Source organism: Acipenser ruthenus, chromosome 42, assembly GCF_902713425.1.
Source record: "Acipenser ruthenus chromosome 42, fAciRut3.2 maternal haplotype, whole genome shotgun sequence".
NCBI lineage: Eukaryota > Metazoa > Chordata > Actinopteri > Acipenseriformes > Acipenseridae > Acipenser > Acipenser ruthenus.
Window position 1 is genome coordinate 2,615,958 of NC_081230.1, and position 23,695 is coordinate 2,639,652.

A 23,695-nucleotide genomic window follows, 5' to 3' on the forward strand; every position below is an offset into this window, starting at 1 on the left:
AAACGCGGTGACGTTACCCGTGCACAAACCTTCCGGTACTAAAGTCTAGCAAATACGAGAGGTAAAAGAACAGGCTATTATAGATAAATAATAGCTTAGGTTATTTGGAAACATCTATAAAAGGAAAACGACTCAGGAACTCCTTGCAATGGACGACAATGTGGAAGATAGGGAAAAATAGTTATAGATAATATATATGAGTATGAATAATATGGATAAAATTAAAGATGAAAATATACAGTCAGAAGTAGGGAAAGAGACTGCTAATAAAAAATTGAGTATGTGGAAGAAAGCTGTTACTTGCATTAAATAGGTCCAAAGAAAAAAAAAAGAGAAAAAGAAATTAGCAAGCAAAGGAATAAATCTGATGAAAAAAGCTGCAAGAGAAAACTCAGTAACTCTGCCTTGGGAAGCTGCAGCTAGCAGAGAGTGAGAGGAGAGCACCAGCTCCACCCACTAATTCATGTGACTTGCGATCGGGTCCTAAAGGGAGTAGAATACAAGCACAGAAAGGAACTACCTCTGAAAAACTCAGAGCGCTGAATACGTTAGATCACCTATGTATAATCCATGGGCTGTATGAAGCTATGATGGAGGGGGTGTGTCTAGAGCCCTGTCTGATGCAGGCGGGTTAAGAATTCAGAAAGAAAATTACGATTGGATTAGAAAAAAAATAAAAGTAAAGTTAGAAGTGAGGAATGGATGTAACTGCAACCAGTTTGTTACATGCATTTCATTTGCAATGATTCAGGTAGTCCTGCAGAAGGGAATGCTGAATTTAGTCAAATTAATTAAAGCAGTGCTAGCAGCATTGATACAGCCTCTGCTTGTAATGCAAGTAAGGAATGTTTAGTTCACCCAGAGGGGCGGTAACCTGCAAGGAGAGAGAGCTCACAGACTGCACCAACTCGTAAGTACAATGAGGAGCAGGAATGCACAGAGAGCAGACCTAAAATAACATAGAGTGAAAGATATAGCACACGTTTAATTTTTAACCCATTAGAAGCAGAAGCAATTGAAATTGTGATAGAGAAGTTGGAAGATTATTTAAAAAATTGAAATTAATAAAATAATACAGAGAAAAAATAAATAAATAATGACATTAAATTAAATAATTAAATACAATTAAATGAAAATAAATAATTAAATTAGGATTAAATTAAATTAAATTAAATTAAATTAAATTAGATTAAGGATTAGAGTATGAATCTGAGTACAATTTATAAGGTTAACAGTGTCTCTTCCCTGAAAATGAAAATGAAGACGAACAACTAGTTATAGGTTGTGATGGAATTGTTTAATTATGTGAAAATACTAATAAAAAGTACAAGACATAATCATTAGAGTGAGTGGTAAGCCTTTAGAAGCTCACTTCCACATTGGAGAACAGGCTGCAGTAGTAGTTGTGAAAAATAAAGGAGATGAAATGCCAATTAAATATTTGGGTTTCAATTTCTCCTCTACTGAACAGCAGTTGTGTTACGAAGAAAGGTTGATAACTGCCCTTTCTAAAGTAATGCCATCCTTGTTCAATTTAGCTCAGGATGATCTTATTGAAGTTTTCAGTAATATCCCAGGATTAGCTACCCTGACTAAAGGATCACTGATAAACACGAAAGCGCTTAATTTAATGTGGAATAGATGGATGACTTTGCTAGCTAATCCGAAAATAGTCTATAACACAGTTTCTGAGCTAACCTCTAACCTCAGTAAAAAATTCCAGCACCTTCCCCCATTTGAAGAATGGGAGGAACAAACAGTTCCAGCAGGGCAATCATTGACGCCTGACTGGTTGGTATTCACCGACGGGTCCTGTCAAACAGTGGAAGGCAAGCCCATCTGTGGGATAGGAATTTCCGTAGGACGCGACCGAAATGGAATTTATGAGGAAATATTATGCCACGCTGCAGTGGTATCAGGTCGAACTGCTCAATTAGCAGAAGTAAAAGCCCTATTGAAGGGACTTGAAATGGCTCATGATGTGGGGACGCCCAAAGAGACCATAATATTAATAACAGACTTTCATTATTGTGCTCAAGCATTCAACATTTACTCTCTAGCGTGGAAAGCAAATGGTTTTTCTGACCATAGGGGTAGTCCTGTGGCACATGCTAATGTATGGAGAGAGATTGAAAAATTAAGAGTAATAGACTCAGTGTTCAGCATACAGCAGGTCACCAGAGGGGGAAGGAAGTAACAATAATTGGAAATAATCATGCTGATGAATTGGCATAAGAAGCAGTACAAGGTTATTAAAATTTTGACTTTTCTAGCATCAGCAGCAAGTTTGCTTGCTGATAGCCAACTGTGGTCTGAATATCCGCCTGATGGAGACAGATACCAGCTGGAACAGGGGATCTTATACAAACTGTTTGAAACAAGCTAAAAGATAGTGTCTCCTGAAGCAAGCTGAAAGATCATATTACTGACAGCTCACCCAGGAAGTAGTTGAATTATAGCGCACTCAGGGGAATCTTAAGTCAGTTACGTGAATGTTGGTGTCCTGAATTATATGCTGAAACTGTGGAGGTTTGCAGAAGATGTTTGCCCTGTCTACAACACAACCAAAACAATAGAAGGACAGTGGAACCTATGCTCAGATTTGAAAGGGAACAGCCCTTGGTAAAAAGCAATGATGGATTTTGTGGAACCACTCCTTAAAAGTAGGAGATACCAAAAACATAAAGAAAACAGCTGACAACTACTGAGGTAATATGAGAACAGCAGACAGAGTGTGTTACTTTGCCAGTAATTTAGTGGTACATGCAGGCAGGCAGAGGTAAGAGAGAGAGAGACTTCTGTTTGATAATGTGACTGTGCAAATAGAACAGATTAAGAACTGTACCTGGAAATATTATATTGAAAATATTTTCATGAATGAAATAACTGGTTTTAAGAATCAAAAATAAATATTTGGATTATAAATTGCATGAAAAATTAAAAGACATATTATTAATTTGGCTAAAATAATTTAAGAAAAGAAAGAATGCATTATACTATTTAACTAGAGTATAATTTAAAGAAATGAAATTCTGTTAACAAATAAATAAATAAATAAATTGTTATTGTAGTTTACTAGTAATTCTGTAATGGTTATAAGTGAAGCCTGACATGGTTTTATTTTATTACATGAATTGAAAAAAAAAAAAAAAACAACAACTTTGAAATCAAAATGAGCAATAATACATTTGAATAGTAATGAAAGTAAAACCTTTTATACTATAAATGTAATTATTTTAATGGATATATTTGGCTATCATTAAAATAAAACTGAAACTTTTATATTCTGCTTTCATAAAAGGAATGTAACAGAATTATTGTCTTGATAAGTAAAGCAAAAACCATGCAAAGGAAAATAACAGAAAGTTAAGAGAGCAATTTGGATGTATATGTATATGTACTAACTTTTTTGAATCTGTGGCCAGGATTGAAAGGAGGGAGTAAAAACTTGCTTGGAAACCATAGCAACACTGATAAGCAAGCCAGCTGGAAGCCAGATTAACTCCTTAGGTACAGGTACAGTGGAAGCAGCTAATAGGGTATGATGCTGTAAGCAATAGAATGTTATAAGTTTGAAATGAAAATAACTTCAAGGATAGTTGAGCCTGTCTTGGTTTTAGTAATTATGTATACTTTGTTAAGACCTATGAGTTTTTGTAACATCATTTTGAGAACATTTTAACATTTTAAAACACTTTGAAGTTTATTCAAGTCTGGGAGATATATTAATTATAACACATATATCTGCTTGTAATAAGACAAAATAAAAACTTGCACTCATATTTCAATAGAGATCTTGCGAATAAATAACCGAAAGGTGAGACAGGTCATTGATCGAGAAGCAAGCGGTTTTTCTCTGTTACAAGCTGTTTTCCCAGATAATAATAATAATAATAGTAATAGTATTAAAAATAAAAATAAAATTAAAGAATAAAATTATAAAATAATAAAATAAATAAACAAGGACCCATAGCATGAGCCTTGAAATTTGCTGAACATGTTCTTTATGTCATAGTAATTAATGGGGATTCATTTATATAGGATAATCTTTAAATACCTTTCCAGCAGACCTTATGGTATAGAAAGAAATATATTTGTGTAACTCCTGTAAGTGGGGAATGATAAATATGCATTCCATAAAGCAGTAAGGATTTTGGAAACGTGTTAATATTTGAAAAATGTAAGTAAACTAATGAGGTCTTTTATAACTCATGTAAACAATACTGTTATACTGCACCTCAGCTTTCCTCTATTCGTGTCCTTTATGAGGACTCAGAGTCTTGGTTTGAATCTGATTCATTTGAGGAACCAAGAGGGGGAAATGTCGCAGGTGACGCTGAACTAGTTATTCCATATAGTAAAACATTAGACTCCATTGCATGGAGGATCTTAGTAAGCTACAGTAAATGGTTCATCAATTGAATCAGATTCAGTTGTATTGTGTCTGCCAACTGATGATGTGAGGCAGAACAGTAATTGGATACCAGAAAATATGAATAACAGTGAGTTTTGGCCTCCTTCAGTGTTCTGGATGGAAGGCGTACCTCGCAAAATGACTCTGTGCGAACAAAAGGAAATATAAAGAAATAATATTTACAGCTAAACGTGTCCAAGTATCTTATAGGAATGAAGTCAGGCCATGGAAATCCACACCTGTGATGGAGAAACATTGGATCAAGGGACTTCTTGTGGAAACAACTAAGAGCGAAACCTGGTACAGAAGCTGAATCCTGCTGAGAACATATGGATATGCTGAATATGTACTAGGCGATTTTAAATATGGAATGTATTATAAAATGAAGTGTCAAAGATATTAGGAAGGATAAAGAAAGAGTATCCTTGTACCACTAGTAGGTGGCTCTCTTGCTCCATGAAATAGGTCAGTCTACATATGGTTCTAATTAAACATTTAGCAATCTGAGAATTTTTAAAATATATATATAATGAACGATTTACCACTTGTATATCTTATCTTCAGAAAGCATGACGCTTGATAAAAAGCACCATTCCGGCAAAAAGTGAACGTTAATAACACCGACAAATTTATGTTTTCCAAAAACAAGATAAGAAGAGACTCTTTATGACCAAAAGATTAACTAACAAGCCAGAGGTCTTGAGAAAAATCCTGTCTCGGCTGGATTTTGTATGAACAAAGGGTCAGGCCTAGTTGAATGCAGTTATACTGGCCTATATTTGGATTTAAATCCTAAAAGGGATTCACCAAAATAATATTATAGCAATTGATAAACAAAGGTAAATTAATTGAAAGATTATCTTATAATGAAACAGGTTCAGTGCTAATTGAAACTGTTTATAGTTCATAACACTTATTTCATAAGATTAATAATATGTTTTAAGTATTTGCTATAATGAGAAAACATATTATTTAAAACTGACAAGTATTATTGCTTGTTCACGACTTTGCTGTAGTGATAAGAAGATTAAAACCTGGAGCAGTATTCGATTTACTTAAATGGGAAAATGGTACAAGTTTATTCTTCTTTCTATTGAACAATAAGACTTCTAGACATTATGATATCCCTTGAAGTATAGAAGTTAAAAAGGTGTTGTGTTATGTTTTTGTGTTAAGTTTGTAATAATATACTATAATGTACCTTGTTATTAATCCACTATACTATTGTCTAATGATGGTAGATGGATTCCTTATAATGTGGTGATTTGAAACTGCTACAGTGAAACCAGGGCATCTCTTCTTATCTAGAAAGAGGGAATGTCCTTGGGTTCCACTTCAGCAGAGCTGCAAGCCTCATAGAGATGGAGTTAGTGGTTTAGTACTGATAAGTAAATGTCTTGAAATAATATGCACAACTCATGGCTTAATGGACAGGTCATATATCTAAAAAAGTGTTTGCACAGACTCTGACCTTGGAAAAAACAAGAGACTGTGCAAACTGCTAGCAGTAACATATTCCCAGAGAGGTACAGGTCAGAGCCTGGTCAGTGCATCTCTTAATGGATAAATAATTGTAATGAAAACTATTACCACTTAAACTTAGTGAAACTAAATGACTTGAATATTGTATGAGACAAACTTTTGTCAAATACTCTGTTAGACAATGGTATATGGAATCAAAACTGACTCATTAACAAAATGATGAAACAATATGAAGTTAAAAGAAACACATACCTTTAATTTAGCATAATATAATCACTTAGAAGATGATGTCACATATTAAGAACATGTCTCATATATAACACATATAAACTTAGTGTTTTGCATGCAGTAGTGTTTTTATATTATATTATAAACCAAGATCCTGGGAACCTTGGGTCACTTAACTTTTCAGATAAAGGAGGGGCTCGGAAGAAAGCAAAGAAATGAGATCATATGTTTGGAGTTAGAAATGAGATATTGAATTTATTGAGTACATGACACCTATTAATTCTGAAAAGTTAGTCCGGATCTTTTGAAAACTATTGTTTGTAAAATGGATAAGAACTGTCTCACCTGATTAATGATTGGATTTAATTGAGGCGTCCCATGTATTCCAATGAGACGAAAAACCTATAAAACTCCAGAGTAATTTCAATGGAGTACCACACTCATCCCAGACAGGGCAAGGTGGTCCATCTTTTGCAAACCTACACAGTTGAGCTGATTGAATTCAGTTTCATTTGCCTGGTGAAGACAGCCATATCCTTTTACGATTTATATTAAAGGGTAAGCATTAAGCAATTATTATTATTTTATCTCACATGTATTGCATGTATTGCCATAAGGGACTCACGCTATGTTTTAGAAATAAGAGAGAGTTTTGTTGAACGTGCTGAAATAGACCATTGGGTACTTTAGATGACGTGTTCTTGGCCTGCTTGTCGGCCTTGATTAACACATATATACATGTATTAAAGTGTTAACGTTGATATCTGTTAAGACACTGGACTGCCCAGTGTGTCTTTCAGCTGGGGATACGCCGTAGCCTGTAGCTACTCTATCCAATATTTAACCGTTAATAAACCGAACGAGTACTGATCATACTCCGATTCGTAAAAACACTTTAAATACATGAGTCTGTCAATTTCTTGAGTTCTATATTAGTCATCTGGGTATACTGCGGGTCCAGAGCACAAACTATATCCCACTAGGAGTAATAACATCTCTGTCCTCCTAACGTCTCCCCTGAGATAAGAGTGTGTGCTGAGCAAATAAAAAGAGTACGTAAAGAAATCTGAACACGCGGATTTCGTGACAAGGGACTGGAGATATTAAACAGCACCATTCTCGAGGGGGGGGGGGATGATAGTGGAGATGGAAAAGGGACTGGAGATATTAAACAGCACCATTCTCGAGGGGGGGTGATAGTGGAGATGGAAAAGGGACTGGAGATATTAAACAGCACCATTCTCGAGGGGGGTGTGATAGTGGAGATGGAAAAGGGACTGGAGATATTAAACAGCACCATTCTCGAGGGGGGCGAGGGATGATATTGGAGATGGTAAAGGGACTGGAGATATTAAACAGCACCATTCTCGAGGGGGGGGGTGATAGTGGAGATGGAAAAGGGACTGGAGATATTAAACAGCACCATTCTCGAGGGGGGGGGGTGATAGTGGAGATGGAAAAGGGACTGGAGATATTAAACAGCATCATTCTCGAGGGGGGCGAGGGATGATATTGGAGATGGTAAAGGGACTGGAGATATTAAACAGCACCATTCTCGAGGGGGGGGGTGATAGTGGAGATGGAAAAGGGACTGGAGATATTAAACAGCACCATTCTCGAGGGGGGCGAGGGATGATAGTGGAGATGGAAAAGGGACTGGAGATATTAAACAGCACCATTCTCAAGGGGGGGGTGATAGTGGAGATGGAAAAGGGACTGGAGATATTAAACAGCACCATTCTCGAGGGGGGGGGTGATAGTGGAGATGGAAAAGGGACTGGAGATATTAAACAGCACCATTCTCGAGGGGGGGTGATAGTGGAGATGGAAAAGGGACTGGAGATATTAAACAGCACCATTCTCGAGGGGGGGGGGTGATAGTGGAGATGGAAAAGGGACTGGAGATATTAAACAGCACCATTCTCAAGGGGGGGGGGTGATAGTGGAGATGGAAAAGGGACTGGAGATATTAAACAGCACCATTCTCGAGGGGGGGCGATAGTGGAGATGGAAAAGGGACTAGAGATATTAAACAGCACCATTCTCGAGGGGGGGGGCGAGGGATGATAGTGGAGATGGAAAAGGGACTGGAGATATTAAACAGCACCATTCTCGAAAAAAAAACAAAAAAACAAAAAATAGTCTGATCAAAAAACACAATCCAGCAGCGTTACTGAAGCCAGTAACCACAAATAAAAGTTTGAATCGGTGTGTGTGACCTTGGTGTTCCACGCTGGCAGACAGTTTTTCTGTTAAAATATTTCATTAGTTGTGAATATAAGACAGTAATTTGGGGTGTTTATCTGGGATCCCTTATAATTGGTGAATGCTAAAAGCTGTTCTGAGATTGAACCCACGACCCGCCGGTCAAGAGTCCAAAGCCCTAACCGGTACTCCACACTGCTGCAGTAAGGGTTAGACTTCAGGCAGCCCGTTCATTGTGACTGGAAGAAATTAAATATGTTACCCGTTATTTCAAAATGTCTTGGTCCCAGCAGTTCTTTAGCTTTCAACTTTGCCTCTTCTATGATGCTGGCTCTGTCGACAGTGACCTCTTTTCCATCTAAATAAGCTCTAGTTTCATTCCTGACATTTTCTTCTGCATCAAGGAGGTGACTCAGAGACTCGGTTTCAGCACAGTTTCCAAGACGAAACTTCTCGCTGCCTCTTTCACCACAAAAAGGAGGCTTGAATGTGACGTCGGTAAAGATTGTGTAGCATTTACTACGTGGGGCTATCGTGACATAGGAGTCTGATTTAGGATCTATTTTATAGGCTGTGCAAAACACATAGCTTGGAAATTCGATGCAACTGTTTCTTTTCATCTCTGCATTCCAGACTGCATGTGCTACAGCCTTGTTCCAGGTCTCGATGCATGAGAGGGCAATCATGATCCTAGTCTCTACACTGCCACTACAAGACAGGGACGCGCCGTAGAACCACTCCTGTCCGTGTCCTGAGTAGCACTCAGTGATGACCGTGGCTGTGAGAGTGTAGTTGTTTTCAGCTTGGTCATCGTCCTGCAATTCTTTCTTAATTTGGGCCAGATGGTTCAGTATAGCCTCACTGTTTGTAGAACCGTTCCTCCTCGAAACCTTTGTCAAAGAAAAACAAAAAAACAAAGGTAGTATTGTCATGCTTGCATTAATACACAACTAAAGACAATTCAACACTGGGGTCCGGGGCTCAAATCTATCTCTAGAAAAGTAGTGGAAAAGGATGATCATTTTCTTTTAAATGCTGTTCTAAAAGGAAAAGTAGAGGTGTTGATCTCTTTACCAAATGGCTAAGTGTGAAACACAAAAGGAAAACAAACACATTAAGACACTGTACATTTTAAGTTTATTGTTTGTTTGTTTAAAATGTAAAGTGATCCATTTTCATCAATTTTTTTTTTCTATCATGTGTCTTTCGAGTTGAAAACGTACCAGAGCAAGCAGGATGGAAAAGGGGGTGCGTGTGGGCAGATGGCTGGCATACTGCTGGAACGCCCTGGGGAACAGCTCCTTGTACTGCAGCAAGAGTTCTTCTGTGGTGAAGAAGCTCACCGGTGGAACAGGATTTTTGTAAATGTGACCCAGGAAGAATATGCAATGAAGCACCTGATTACAAGAAGAAATAACAACCTCTGATTGGTTAAACAGCATCACATGACCGTGCGTAATATATAGCGTATAGCACAGCTTGCATACTAATGAGCCGCTTCACGCTGAATAAATCACTACGCACCACTGCATTCTAAATTCCATGACAAACTGCCATTTTATTTGTTATTAGTTACAAAACCACTGCCAAAAATGAGTGGCATTTCACCTATTAACTATTTTCCACATAACTGGTACAACACCAACTTATGTGAGTGAAGACAGCAGTCATTTGAAAATAAATAAATAAAATAAGTGCTCCAGCAAGAGTAGACCCATAACAGTAGATGAGGAACAGCTAAATGAAACCGAAGAAAACAAAGATTGAAAAAAAAATCAAAAACTACAGCATGGGCTGGTTAATGTACTTAAAGAAAAAATATGGAAATATGTCCAAAGAATCATTAAGGGAATTTTATGCAAGAAGCTCAACTGGGGACCTCTATTCAGTCTCCCGTTGTATAATGCTGAGCTGGAATAAATCCATATTTTAACAGTAAAAGTTTTAACATCTCTGCTGACAGTGAGTTTAAAACCAGCAATAATTTATTTATTTATCATGAAAACTGTTAGAAAAGCAGGTAAAGACAAGGCCAGACACCAGCTCCTGAATCACCGGCCTGGATTTGAAGTGTCTGCGGGAAACAGAGGCACTGTCCCCTGACACCGGGGTTGGCTTGGTGCGTAGTCAGGCTCGATCGTCAACTTAATCTGGCATGACCTGGACGCAAGGGTGTGCGACAACTAAAAAAACAGATTTTGAGATCCAAAAGGATGAAAATGTACTAGAATATGTGTGCCTTGCATACAACGAGTTCACAAGCTCGCTTTTATGATCCGGCTTCAGTCGCCATCGCAGCTGCTCCCCTTCCTTACTGTCATTTGAAACTCTGCCCATCATCACAGCTTGTGCTCAGTCCTCTAGTTTCTAGTGAAATGGCACTTTCGATGCAGAAATTCACAATAAACGAACATGTGCAATTTATTTTTAAAGCGAATAATGAATTACATTCAACGTGGGACTATATTACACTGCGGATGGATACACAATCAAAGTTTCTGGTTTTGTCTTAATTTAAATGCATTTTAATTATTTTTCTTCCCACAAATGACAGGTAGCCGTGTTATAAATGGTATAAACCACTTTGGGTCGTGCGTTTCTGATGATATATACCACTTCTGGGGTGGTTAAAGGCCCACTCGTGGTACATATGATGAGAACCGCCCACCGTGGTTTATACCTTACACAATACCCTTCAGGAATAGAAAGAAGACAAGCATTGAATTGACAACAGAACTGGCAGAAGGCTCAAATGTTGTCGCCCATCCATAAACAGTACACAGGTCGCTTGTGAAATCAGGATGTGTTGCAGTTAGAAAACCTGTGTTAACAAATGGACCAAGACTAAAAGGCTCAAATCTGCACAAGGACACAGAAACTGGACTATGAAACAATGGTCTAAGGTGGATCTAATCGAAGACAGTATGTGAGACGACCAACAACTGAAAAGTGGCCTCTGTCCTTCAGGATCTTATCTCCAAGTACTGCTCATCCTTGTCAGACAGCTTTTTGGGGCTTCCAGTCCTGGGCTTGTCAATTACAGATGTTTCTCTGTACTTGTTGATTATGCTTCTGATTGCTAAAGATTGCTCAATGACAAGCTTGGTTTCTTCTCACACAAACTAAGCTGTATTCAGAACAGACACAGCTGTAGGAAACTGATGGCGTCTCAGGTACTCTTCAGGAGTATTTCAGGAACTACATTTCCCTATCATCCCCATCATACATACGTGAATGGGCGGATGATGGGAAAAGTAGTCCTGAAATTCTCCTGAAGGGTACCTGAGACGCCATCTTGGAAACTGAACGGAAATTTAATGTAAAAAAAGTGGTAAAAATATCTAACACAATACACACACCTTATTTAAACAGCTGTAGCAACACATAGGAACACGTGATTATTAATGATTATTATTACAATGGCTGATATAAGGGTGATAAGATGGTAAGGGACTGTAGTGCTATAAATGTCATTTTGCAACGTTATTGTCCAATGTTTTCATAACTCCCCCTGGAGTCTACAGATTTGCATGGTCATACGTTGTATTGTTCTGTTATTGCAACCGAAGTGCAACATTGTTTCAATGTGGTTGACCATGTGGTTGTTAGAATGTCATACGTTATTGTCCAATGTTTTGACAGCTCCCCCTGGAGTCTACCAATTTGCATGGCTAGTACATGACTTTGTTCCATTGCCAAAGCAGAAGTGCAATATTGTTGCAATATCCCCACAACCCTATATGGTTAGCTGGGTAGTCCAATCTAAGATTAAGCTGCATGGTCTTCTGACTGAGAGTTGTGCGTGTTTTAACTAGTCCAGCAGTTTTGACTTTTAATGATTTGTTTCCTGTTCTGAGTGTGACTTGCCTGTGTTTTAATGCACTCTATAGTTTTGTACTGTGTTGCTGTTGCCTTTCTTGGCTGGGTCTCGCCTGTGAAAGAGGTCTTAATCTCAATGAGACTTCCTAGTAAAATAAAGAGAAACTAAAAATAACAACAAGGAAAAAAGTGTCTGGACATACCTCAGTCATAACTTCCTTCCGACGCTCAAGGTCAGACTCAAACTGAATGTGTTTACCGAACTCCAAGATAAAATTCAATCCACTTTTTATCAGTCTCGCCCTCTCATTTGAATCGTTTTTGACCTTTGCCATATTTCTCCTTTTGTAAAACAAAAATGACACTTTACACAGCTTGTGTTGTCAAATGTAAGGTCACAGTGTAATGAACTGCAATGCAATAGTTACATTTTTGTATTTATTTCATGTAGTCTAGTAATATCATTGCAACTAGTTTCGATGACATTGGGGGAAAAAAAAAAACTTCTAGTTAAATATTGTGTTCATAAACAGTTATAAGTATATAGGAGACTGTGTGGTCCAGTGGTTAAAGTAAAGGGCTTGTAATCTGGAGGCCCCCGGTTCAAATCCCACATCAGCCACTGACTCATTGTGTGACCCTGAGCAAGTCACTTAACCTCCTTGTGCTCCGTCTTTCGGGTGAGATGTAATTGTAAGTGACTCTGCAGCTGATGCATAGTTCACACACCCTAGTCTCTGTAAGTCCCTTGGATAAAGGTGTCTGCTAAATAAACTAAAAATAATGAGTACACATAATACAATAGAAAATGTAGCCTAAGTATTATAGGCCTGTATAACTCATGCTAGAATGTGTCTGATGTCCATTTGATAAGGAACAACCATTATTAGTAAAACCTGCTTTTTTATTTGATTTGTTATACTTCAACATATAACCAACATACTTATACCTTAAACTAAAGTGTTCACATATCGGGCACTTTGCCCTATTTAAACTGCAGTGATATAGAGAAAGAACCTTGCCACAAATAAGCACTGTTCCATGCATTTCCAGTAGTGCGGCCTGCCAGTAATACTTACCTAGACACTCCATGTTCCACAGGGGCGACGGATGCTTGGGGAGTCTGTTTTTATCACAAAGAGAAGCAGAGTCATTAAATGTTTACTGGGGGCAGGGGTTAATGGCAACACATGTTTTATGAATATTTTTTTGTTGATAAAAAGCTGTGGGACAGTACCTTATCCATGAGTTCTGCTGGTAAGTTTCAAATGGAGGAGAGCTATTGTTTTTATTTGTGTGTTTTTAAATTGTTTTTTGTTCTGCCTAAAAAAAAAATAAAACAACATTTAAGTTAAATTCTTTGACATTAACAACTATTATTCTAATTTTTGATTTCTCTCAGCTTGGATTTCAGATGTTTCACAACTTTTTAACACTTCATCCCAATAAAACAATTCTATGTGAAACAATAACAACAACCAGCAAAGTCACAAGTTCCTTGTTAACTGGTCATGAGAGGCTATACACAAAAGATTTGAGAATGTTGAAGAAAACAGTTTTCTATCAAATTGTACGGACCGCCGGTGTGGTCTCTCCTGAAAGCGCATTAGTCAGGCGCTCCCCATACTGTATTAAACATGAAGGAATCTGTGAGAGCTCCCAGGTAAACACACAGGGTTACATTTTTTTTAGTAAGGGATCATTTGGTGCGTTTTTTCTCAGTAAGCGTTTGATAAAATTGTTCTTCAGAGCACTTTAAAAGGTTCCTCCACCGTTTCGACTCCAGGAAGTCGAATGTTCCGACCAGAACTTTTGAGATTGTCGGAACTGGCACTGAAAAGTGTGCTCCTGTGCTGGCCTTGTTGTCCTTGCAGGGGAAATGATGTTGCTGCTCTTGGCTAAGCAGGGGTGGCCAGTCCTGTGTGCTCCTGTGCTGGCCTTGTTTTACCTACAGCAGGGGTGGCCAGTCCTGTGTGTTTGTGTGCTGGCCTTGTTTTACCTACAGCAGGGGTGGCCAGTCCTGTGTGTTTGTGTGCTGGCCTGGTTTTACCTACAGCAGGGGTGGCCAGTCCTGTGTGTTTGTGTGCTGGCCTTGTTTTGTCTACAGCAGGGGTGGCCAGTCCTGTGTGTTTGTGTGCTGGCCTGGTTTTGCCTACAGCAGGGGTGGCCAGTCCTGTGTGTTTGTGTGCTGGCCTTGTTTTGTCTACAGCAGGGGTGGCCAGTCCTGTGTGTTTGTGTGCTGGCCTTGTTTTACCTACAGCAGGGGTGGCCAGTCCTGTGTGTTTGTGTGCTGGCCTTGTTTTGTCTACAGCAGGGGTGGCCAGTCCTGTGTGTTTGTGTGCTGGCCTGGTTTTGTCTACAGCAGGGGTGGCCAGTCCTGTGTGTTTGTGTGCTGGCCTTGTTTTACCTACAGCAGGGGTGGCCAGTCCTGTGTGTTTGTGTGCTGGCCTGGTTTTGTCTACAGCAGGGGTGGCCAGTCCTGTGTGTTTGTGTGCTGGCCTTGTTTTGTCTACAGCAGGGGTGGCCAGTCCTGTGTGTTTGTGTGCTGGCCAGCCCAGGTTCTCCACAGCCTCAGGGTCTTCTGGTTGTTGCTTTGGCCAGTCTCTTAATTAGTTGGCTCGGTTAATGGGCTTAATAATAATAATAATTATTATTATTATTATTATTATTATTATTATTATTATTATTATTATTATTATTGTTAGCCATTTATTTGGTGGATGCCTTCAAGACGACATATTGGCTCCAACCGGTTGAAAACGCTGCAGCTCGAATGCTTACTCACACAAAACGCTCACAACATATTGCTCCGGGTCTGCATTGGCTTCCTGTTAAATTCCGGATTCATTTAAAAATATATATATTCATTTATATATATATATATATATACATACAAAACTCTCTTGGGTGTTCTGCATGAAGACACTATATGAAATTAAATATGTTATATGTATTGTATTGTATTGTATTGTATTGGAGCCCTGGAATAGCTTTTAATATGACTGCTCTGATATTTGATCTATAGGTGGTCTATAGGTGATCTATATGAAACTGTTTGTTCCAACGGGTTGTGCAATGTAGCACAATATTAAATCAGTAACAGCTGATGTCAGAGTTAAGGGAGAGTCAAGATTTCTATTAATCTATAACAGCAGGGCCACAAATGGAGTTGTGCAAAAAGATCATTCCATTTTTATTGTGGTCTTAATTCTAATCGGTGGATTCATAACGCAGAATAATTTGAAATACACTGCATGTGGATCATTTTAAAATGGAAATATCTAATTGTGCATTATTAATAATATTATTTATTTTCTTGCAGGTGCCCTTATCCAGGTCGACTTACAATAATGTGCAAGAAATATAGTAAGTGTTGTGAGATAGTGTAGTCCTGGGGGAATAGGACTACATCTCCCAGAGGGGAACAGCCTTAGTTTGTTTAATTGTTTAATTTAATTCGATTAATTGTTTAATTAGTAATGATCCCCTGCACCTGGCTAGCATTGTAAGTTAGAGCCAGGTGCAGGGTATTTAAGAAAAGCAGCCGGTCTGTTTGGGACTGCTGTGTGAAGAGCCCGCTTGTCAGGGTGTACAGGTGTACAAAGAGAAAAGGTAGTGTGAAAGCACTTGTGGAGCGTGCTGTGTAACATTGTGTTTGTTTTGTTTAGCTGTCCTGTTTTTCCTTTAGGTTCCTTGGTTGTTTTTAGTTAAGTCCTCAAAAAAAGAGCTAGGTGTTTGTTTTGTTTATTTTTTGTTAGTATTAATAATAATGCAAGTGTGCCTTAAAACCTCCATTTGCGTGTCCTGGGTCTGCTTTTAAAGGGGCAACGAACCCGAGTGGGTGCGAGTCTTTTACAGTGTCTAAACAAGCAAGCCCAGAACAAGTACCAAGGATAACCAAGTAAGGTTACAGCGCACAGTGCTGTATATACAGTGATCCGCTCTCTCCACTGACTCCCGATCACCGTACGCATCCTCGACCAGACTGCACCCAGCTACCTCCAGACTCGCATCTCTCCCTGCACAACCTCTCTGCTCCTCCTGCACTAGACAATTGACTGTACCTCCTCTTCGCTCCCCTACCTCTAAAGCCTGCTCCTTCACCAGCCTCGCCCATCAGTGATGGAATGATCTACCCATGGATGTCAGGACTGCCCAGTCCCTGACCACCTTCCGACGCCTCCTCAAGACACACTTATTCAGACTGCACCTATAGATCTCAGATCTCCGCTTCTGGGCAATATGACACCCAACTGCACTTTAACTTGCATTACCTGCCCCCCACCTTGCTGCTCTCTGCCATTGCTCAGTATCAGACCTCTATTTAAATCCCACCTTGCTGTTCTCTACCATTGCTCAGTATCAGACCTCTATTTAAATCCCACCTTGCTGTTCTCTACCATTGCTCAGTATCAGACCTCTATTTAAATACCACCTTGCTGCTCTCTACCATTGCTCAGTATCACACCTCTATTTAAATCCCACCTTGCTGTTCTCTACCATTGCTCAGTATCAGACCTCTATTTAAATCCCACCTTGCTGTTCTCTGCCATTGCTCAGTATCAGACCTCTATTTAAATCCCACCTTGCTGCTCTCTGCCATTGCTCAGTATCGGACCTCTATTTAAATCCCACCTTGCTGTTCTCTACCATTGCTCAGTATCGGACCTCTATTTAAATCCCACCTTGCTGCTCTCTACCATTGCTCAGTATCATACCTCTATTTAAATCCCACTGTGACGGGGTACTGCCCCGTCTTTATGATCAATGTTGGGACTGGCAGGGAGGGGGTTAAAATTCCTCCCTGCCAGAAAAACATGTGAGAATGTGGCTGGAGCCCTAATTGACTAATCAGTAATTATTGAATAATTGGGCTCCAGCCACAGGGGATAAAAGCCAGGGGAGAGGCCCTGGCTAGGGGAGAGTTAGAGAGTTGGAGAGAGAGTTCTAGAAGAGAAGAGTGTTTGGTTTGTGCTGTGTTTTCAGTTTGTTTTCTGTTCCAGTGAAGGCAACGCCCAGCCTGGAAACTTTATTTTGTAAGTTTTTGTTTTGTGTTTGTATTTTGTGTTTGAAACCTTTTTGTTTGGCCCTCGTGCCTATTTATTTGATTATTTTTGTCTATTAAAAACTTTATTTTTGAACTTTAAAACTGTCTCTGAGTCTCAAACCTCGGTCCATCCTGTCACACCCACCTTGCTGCTCTCTGCCATTGCTCAGTATCAGACCTCTATATAAATCCCACCTTGCTGTTCTCTGCCATTGCTCAGTATCAGACCTCTATATAAATCCCACCTTGCTGTTCTCTGCCATTGCTCAGTATCAGACCTCTATATAAATCCCACCTTGCTGCTCTCTACCATTGCTCAGTATCAGACCTCTATTTAAATCCCACCTTGCTGTTCTCTACCATTGCTCAGTATCAGACCTCTATTTAAATCCCACCTTGCTGCTCTCTACCACTGCTCAGTATCACACCTCTATATAAATCCCACCTTGCTGCTCTCTGCCATTGCTCAGTATCACACCTCTATTTAAATCCCACCTTGCTGTTCTCTGCCATTGCTCAGTATCAGACCTCTATTTAAATCCCACCTTGCTGTTCTCTGCCATTGCTCAGTATCAGACCTCTATTTAAATCCCACCTTGCTGTTCTCTGCCATTGCTCAGTATCAGACCTCATAAATCCCACCTTGCTGCTGTCTGCCATTGCTCAGTATCAGACCTCTATTTAAATCCCACCTTGCTGTTCTCTGCCATTGCTCAGTATCACACCTCTATTTAAATGCCACCTTGCTGCTCTCTGCCATTGCTCAGTATCATAACTCTATATAAATCCCACCTTGCTGCTCTCTACCACTGCTCAGTATCACACCTCTATTTAAATCCCACCTTGCTGTTCTCTGCCATTGCTCAGTATCAGACCTCTATATAAATCCCACCTTGCTGCTCTCTACCATTGCTCAGTATCAGACCTCTATTTAAATCCCACCTTGCTGTTCTCTACCATTGCTCAGTATCACACCTCTATATAAATCCCACCTTGCTGCTCTCTACCATTGCTCAGTATCAGACCTCTATTTAAATCCCACCCCACCTTGCTGCTCTCTGCCATTGCTCAGTATCAGACCTCTATATAAATCCCACCTTGCTGTTCTCTACCATTGCTCAGTATCAGACCTCTATTTAAATCCCACCTTGCTGCTCTCTACCATTGCTCAGTATCAGACCTCTATTTAATTCCCACCCCACCTTGCTGTTCTCAAAAACAACTTTTCTTTATTTTCTTTCATAAGTATCGTAAGCTGGTGCTCTGAAGTGACTGAATGAGGTATCAAATAGACTTAGAGTGAAACAGAGCTCTGCATGCAGAGAACACAAAACAGGCTTCGGTCGTTCTTCAAGCCATTCTTCATTCTATTTCTGTTCAGCGCCCTTTTTACTTCTTGCCGTTTGGTTTAATTTAGAGCAAAGGCTTCTGGGTATTGTAGTTCGTTATTTACTCTGTAACTTGAAGGTTTACAGAACATTCAGTAATGGGGTGCATTCCTGTAGCAATAATATTTGCAGATTTCCTTAGTTTTGCACAGATCGGCACAGAATCTTGTGTTGTGAGGGATTCTGTGTGACATCACGCAGCTCCACCTTTGCAAATCTGTGCAGATTCGACAGTCGAGCGCAGCTGCAGGGGGCTGTCTGCGGCTGTGGACCAAAGAAACTATGCAGAGATCACGAATCACCTGTAGAGCACAACACTGAAACTACTGCTGCTCCCTTCTCAGCGGAGGCCAATGACATATAACTAGCCATTTCTAATGAGACCAGAAAGCTGCCAACAGCCGTTTTCACGGTATATATTACATACATCAATAAAAAAGATTAAATATATACAATGTTAATGTACTAAATTCATTCTAACACATATAGAGAGTTGGTTTCACAGAGTAAGATTAGCAATCATCCTAGATTAGTTCAACATTAAGTACAACATAGTGCTGTGTAGTAATGTAAATGAAAAGCCTCCTCTCTTCAATATCACTCAAGCTTACATGCCCTTTAACTCGTACTCCTCTGCCCCCATCTTGCTGCTCCCTACTATTGCTCCTTATCAGATCTGTATTTCAGTCCTGCACTTGAATTGGCCTTATTGTTAACTGGGTCTGTGTTATTGTAGTTGTGCCTGTTTTCCACTCCACTGCACTCAGCACTCATACCTAACCCTGATGTAACTATCGCCATATTATCTGCTCTTGCTTGAACTGGGCCTGCATTGAATCATGTGCGGTATGCTGTGCTCTTATTAAGACTGAAGTTATTGTGTACTGTACTTGCCCTTATTGATTCTTGAAATGTCTATATTTTGTGACAACTGTAAGTAGCCCTGGGTAAGGACGCCTGCTAATAAATCAATCAATAAATATTAATAAGATACCATTCATCATGAATACATGTTATGTTGTTTAGGAGGCTGTGTGGTCCAGTGGTTAAAGAAAAGGGCTTGTAACCAGGCGGTCCCCGGTTCAAATCCCACCTCAGCCACTGACTCATTGTGTGATCCTGAGCAAGTCACTTAACCTCATTGTGCTCCGTCTTTCGGGTGAGATGTAATTGTAAGTGACTCTGCAGCTGATGCATAGTTCACACACCCTAGTCTCTGTAAGTCTGTGCTAAATAAACTAATAATAATTATGTGAATGATTGATGCACCATAAACACTCACACACATATCATTTAATGAGTTGTAACAAAAAACGTATTCTTACAAAATAATGAAATCACTCAATAATCATGTCATAGCCATGTAGTTCAATGTTTACAAGTGCGTGACTGCTGCTAGACGAGGCGTTTTCTATAGCTTGCGCGTGACGTCAGACTGAGCCTCAGGCAGCGAGCCCAGCTTGCCTCAATGGTGTAGATCTGCAAGACGGACGCACCCAAAGGTACACTGCGCAGGCGTGATTTCCCCATCCAGAGGAAAAAGAACAGAAGAACATAAGAAAGTTTACAAACGAGAGGAGGCCATTCAGCCCATCTTGCTCGTTAACAGCTCATTTATGCGAACGGATGACATGTAAACGAAGTATAAGCGTTTCATTGTATTGTAGCGATCCTGGTTCCCGCAGGCAGGCGCATCCCACAGGGCGAGGCGATCCATACACAGGCGGAGGGGCAGGCACGAACCCGGGACCTCTCGCACTAAAGCACAGCGCCGATCCCGCTGTACAAAAGAGCCGCACCTTTGCAAGGAGCGTATATCGGGCTTATGTCTGTGTGTGATTACGTCACCTACCAGCCCCACTGCTGCCTTCCCCCGTGCACGCTACAGTATATTTAGTTCTGAAGTTCGTGAGGTTTAAAGTCGGGGGTGATGATTAATACTTCATAATAATTTGTATTTATTTTTTACACAGTGCGCAGAGGAAGTGCTTCACGGTTTCCATATTGTTAGTTACTCAGCAGTTCATTGCTCGCAGTGACCGGACAGGTGGAGAATTCTTGCTAACAAAGCTAAAAATTACAGATGGTCCCTGTTTTATATCACTCTTACACTTCTAAACTAAATACAATATAATCATTTAAAATATATAATACTTAAAATGCAATATTTTAATCGCCTGTCTACGTGAAAGTTCAGCGGTATTAATGGCTCGAGTACCTATTTACACATCGATTTAACTAATTGCATGAATTGTAGACTTCTTGAAATGTATCTGGCTGTGTATTCACCTCAGTGGAGCATATTCAATCACATTTCAATGTAGAATGATTTTGATTAATCGATAAGTTGGCATACCTGGGATACGGTACTTCAGACGTCCGTTCGGGAACAGGAACCTGCGAGCTTGTTATAGCTACTACCGGAGCGGTACTGAAAACTATTTCATCATATTTCACAAGCCTTATTCCGCGCAGCTTCTTTTTTTCTGAAAACAAAACTGAAAGTTTTACAGGCACGTGGGCTCAGCGGCTTCAACACAAATTACCGACACTTTTCTAAAAGGAATACAATACAGAACAAAGTTAGAATGCAATACAGGTCACGACGCGTAAGTTTCATTGTATTAATGCGGTGTGATTTATATTGAATACATATGGCAAAATCAAAACTTTGACAACCCGCTAATCACACTTACAAAACTGTATTCAATAGCGTTTTCTTTTTATGAGTAGAAGAAATGAGATACTTACAAAAAAGAGAAAGATAACTCTATGAAATACAGATCTGATAAGTGAGGTGAGCGGGTTGTCATTTTGAGTTGGTCCCAGCTAAGGTTTCAAATGCAACCTTACAAAACAAGATGCTTCACAGCCTTCCCACCCTGAAAGCCGGCTCTGGTCAGATCTCAGAAACTAAGCGGGGCTGGACCTGGTCAGTACTTGGATGGGAGACCTCCCCTTTTCCACTGGCCTGTCCGACCCGATTCGGAACCAGACTGGTGCGGTACGGCACGTTACCTATCTGAAAATAAAACCCTAAAAAATGGCGAATAAAATGAATGCGGACCGGTGTGCGATATTGTGACAAGAGATTCGCCTTATCGATTTTATAGCTGGTATAGGCAAGTAAATACGTGCTAATCGGTCAATTTCTGGTAGTTAATGATCAATCTGTCAGTCAATGCCACGAGGCGTAGTGGAACGGCATTAAAGGAGGCAACATTATGAATATTATTCTATTATAATCGATTTACTATTATGAACCGTTTTAAACATAATGTTTTGTTGGAACTATAGCCTAATATTAGAAATTACAAAAAAAGCGGGTTTGCTACCGACGCTGAAGCATTAGAGCGTTTATGTTAAACTGCAATTGTATGTTAATAATCTGTTACGTTTAAGTTCCTAAGTTGTGTTTTCAGTCGTCATTTTGTGTCAAAGGCTTTCATTTGATACAACTTAAAAGTAATGGATAAAGCGAGTCCTGCTTTTTGTTCAAAGCCGTTTGAACTTTATAGTTCAGGACACGCAAGGTGCAAATATTATTACTCATTTAGCGACATCTGAAAGGAAAAATCCTCACCTGGCATAATTAAGAATTCTGGTCAAAATAATATAATACAAAAAACTATAACAATAATCACATTTCTTCTCTCTATTTACGAACAGTTTTATTTACACAAATGAAGCAGAAAAACATTCAAGCCAAAAATAACACATTATGAGGGTAATGGTAAATATTACTAACACAATCATATTCATTTACACACATATATATATATATACACACACATATATATATCAGTATCAGACCTCTATTTAAATCCCACCCCACCTTGCTGCTCTCTACCACTGCTCAGTATCAGACCTCTATTTAAATCCCACCTTGCTGCTCTCTACCATTGCTCAGTATCAGACCTCTATTTAAATCCCACCCCACCTTGCTGTTCTCTGCCATTGCTCAGTATCAGACCTCTATTTAAATCCCACCTTGCTGTTCTCTACCATTGCTCAGTATCATACCTCTATATAAATCCCACCTTGCTGTTCTCTGCCATTGCTCAGTATCAGACCTCTATTTAAATCCCACCTTGCTGTTCTCTGCCATTGCTCAGTATCACACCTCTATTTAAATCCCACCTTGCTGTTCTCTGCCATTGCTCAGTATCAGACCTCTATATAAATCCCACCTTGCTGTTCTCTGCCATTGCTCAGTATCAGACCTCTATTTAAATCCCACCTTGCTGCTCTCTACCATTGCTCAGTATCAGACCTCTATTTAAATCCCACCTTGCTGTTCTCTGCCATTGCTCAGTATCAGACCTCATAAATCCCACCTTGCTGCTGTCTGCCATTGCTCAGTATCAGACCTCTATTTAAATCCCACCTTGCTGTTCTCTACCATTGCTCAGTATCACACCTCTATATAAATCCCACCTTGCTGCTCTCTACCATTGCTCAGTATCAGACCTCTATTTAAATCCCACCCCACCTTGCTGCTCTCTGCCATTGCTCAGTATCAGACCTCTATATAAATCCCACCTTGCTGTTCTCTACCATTGCTCAGTATCAGACCTCTATTTAAATCCCACCTTGCTGCTCTCTACCATTGCTCAGTATCAGACCTCTATTTAATTCCCACCCCACCTTGCTGTTCTCAAAAACAACTTTTCTTTATTTTCTTTCATAAGTATCGTAAGCTGGTGCTCTGAAGTGACTGAATGAGGTATCAAATAGACTTAGAGTGAAACAGAGCTCTGCATGCAGAGAACACAAAACAGGCTTCGGTCGTTCTTCAAGCCATTCTTCATTCTATTTCTGTTCAGCGCCCTTTTTACTTCTTGCCGTTTGGTTTAATTTAGAGCAAAGGCTTCTGGGTATTGTAGTTCGTTATTTACTCTGTAACTTGAAGGTTTACAGAACATTCAGTAATGGGGTGCATTCCTGTAGCAATAATATTTGCAGATTTCCTTAGTTTTGCACAGATCGGCACAGAATCTTGTGTTGTGAGGGATTCTGTGTGACATCACGCAGCTCCACCTTTGCAAATCTGTGCAGATTCGACAGTCGAGCGCAGCTGCAGGGGGCTGTCTGCGGCTGTGGACCAAAGAA

At 39.8% G+C, this 23,695-nt stretch overlaps 1 protein-coding gene across 2 annotated transcripts; it reads right to left on the reverse strand.

Annotated features, from left to right (window-relative positions):
* Positions 1-6,126: 6,126 nt before the first annotated feature.
* On the reverse strand, positions 6,127-21,598 carry LOC117404982 (uncharacterized). Of its 2 annotated transcripts, XM_034007811.3 has the most exons (6): positions 20,940-21,598; positions 13,386-13,471; positions 13,228-13,271; positions 12,352-12,490; positions 9,553-9,726; positions 6,127-9,219 (listed from the first exon to the last, which is right to left on the reverse strand). In XM_034007811.3, exons 2-6 carry the CDS (start codon positions 13,392-13,394, stop codon positions 8,560-8,562), a joined length of 1,026 nt encoding a protein of 341 aa, XP_033863702.3. In that variant the 5' UTR covers positions 13,395-13,471; positions 20,940-21,598; the 3' UTR covers positions 6,127-8,559. The 2 variants fall into 2 exon arrangements, with proteins under 2 accessions (XP_033863702.3, XP_033863703.3); XM_034007812.3 differs by lacking the exon at positions 13,386-13,471 and having other exon boundaries at positions 20,940-21,595.
* Positions 21,599-23,695: the final 2,097 nt, after the last annotated feature.

What these genes read in the sequence shown, in the direction of transcription:
- LOC117404982 (XM_034007811.3), bottom strand. An exon ending in GGAAGGAAGTTATGACTGAG is followed by an intron (nt 9,727 to 12,351) that starts GTATGTCCAGAC and finishes TCTTGTAATCAG; the next exon opens with GTGCTTCATTGCATATTCTT. An exon ending in TTTCCATCCTGCTTGCTCTG is followed by an intron (nt 9,220 to 9,552) that starts GTACGTTTTCAA and finishes TCTTTGACAAAG; the next exon opens with GTTTCGAGGAGGAACGGTTC.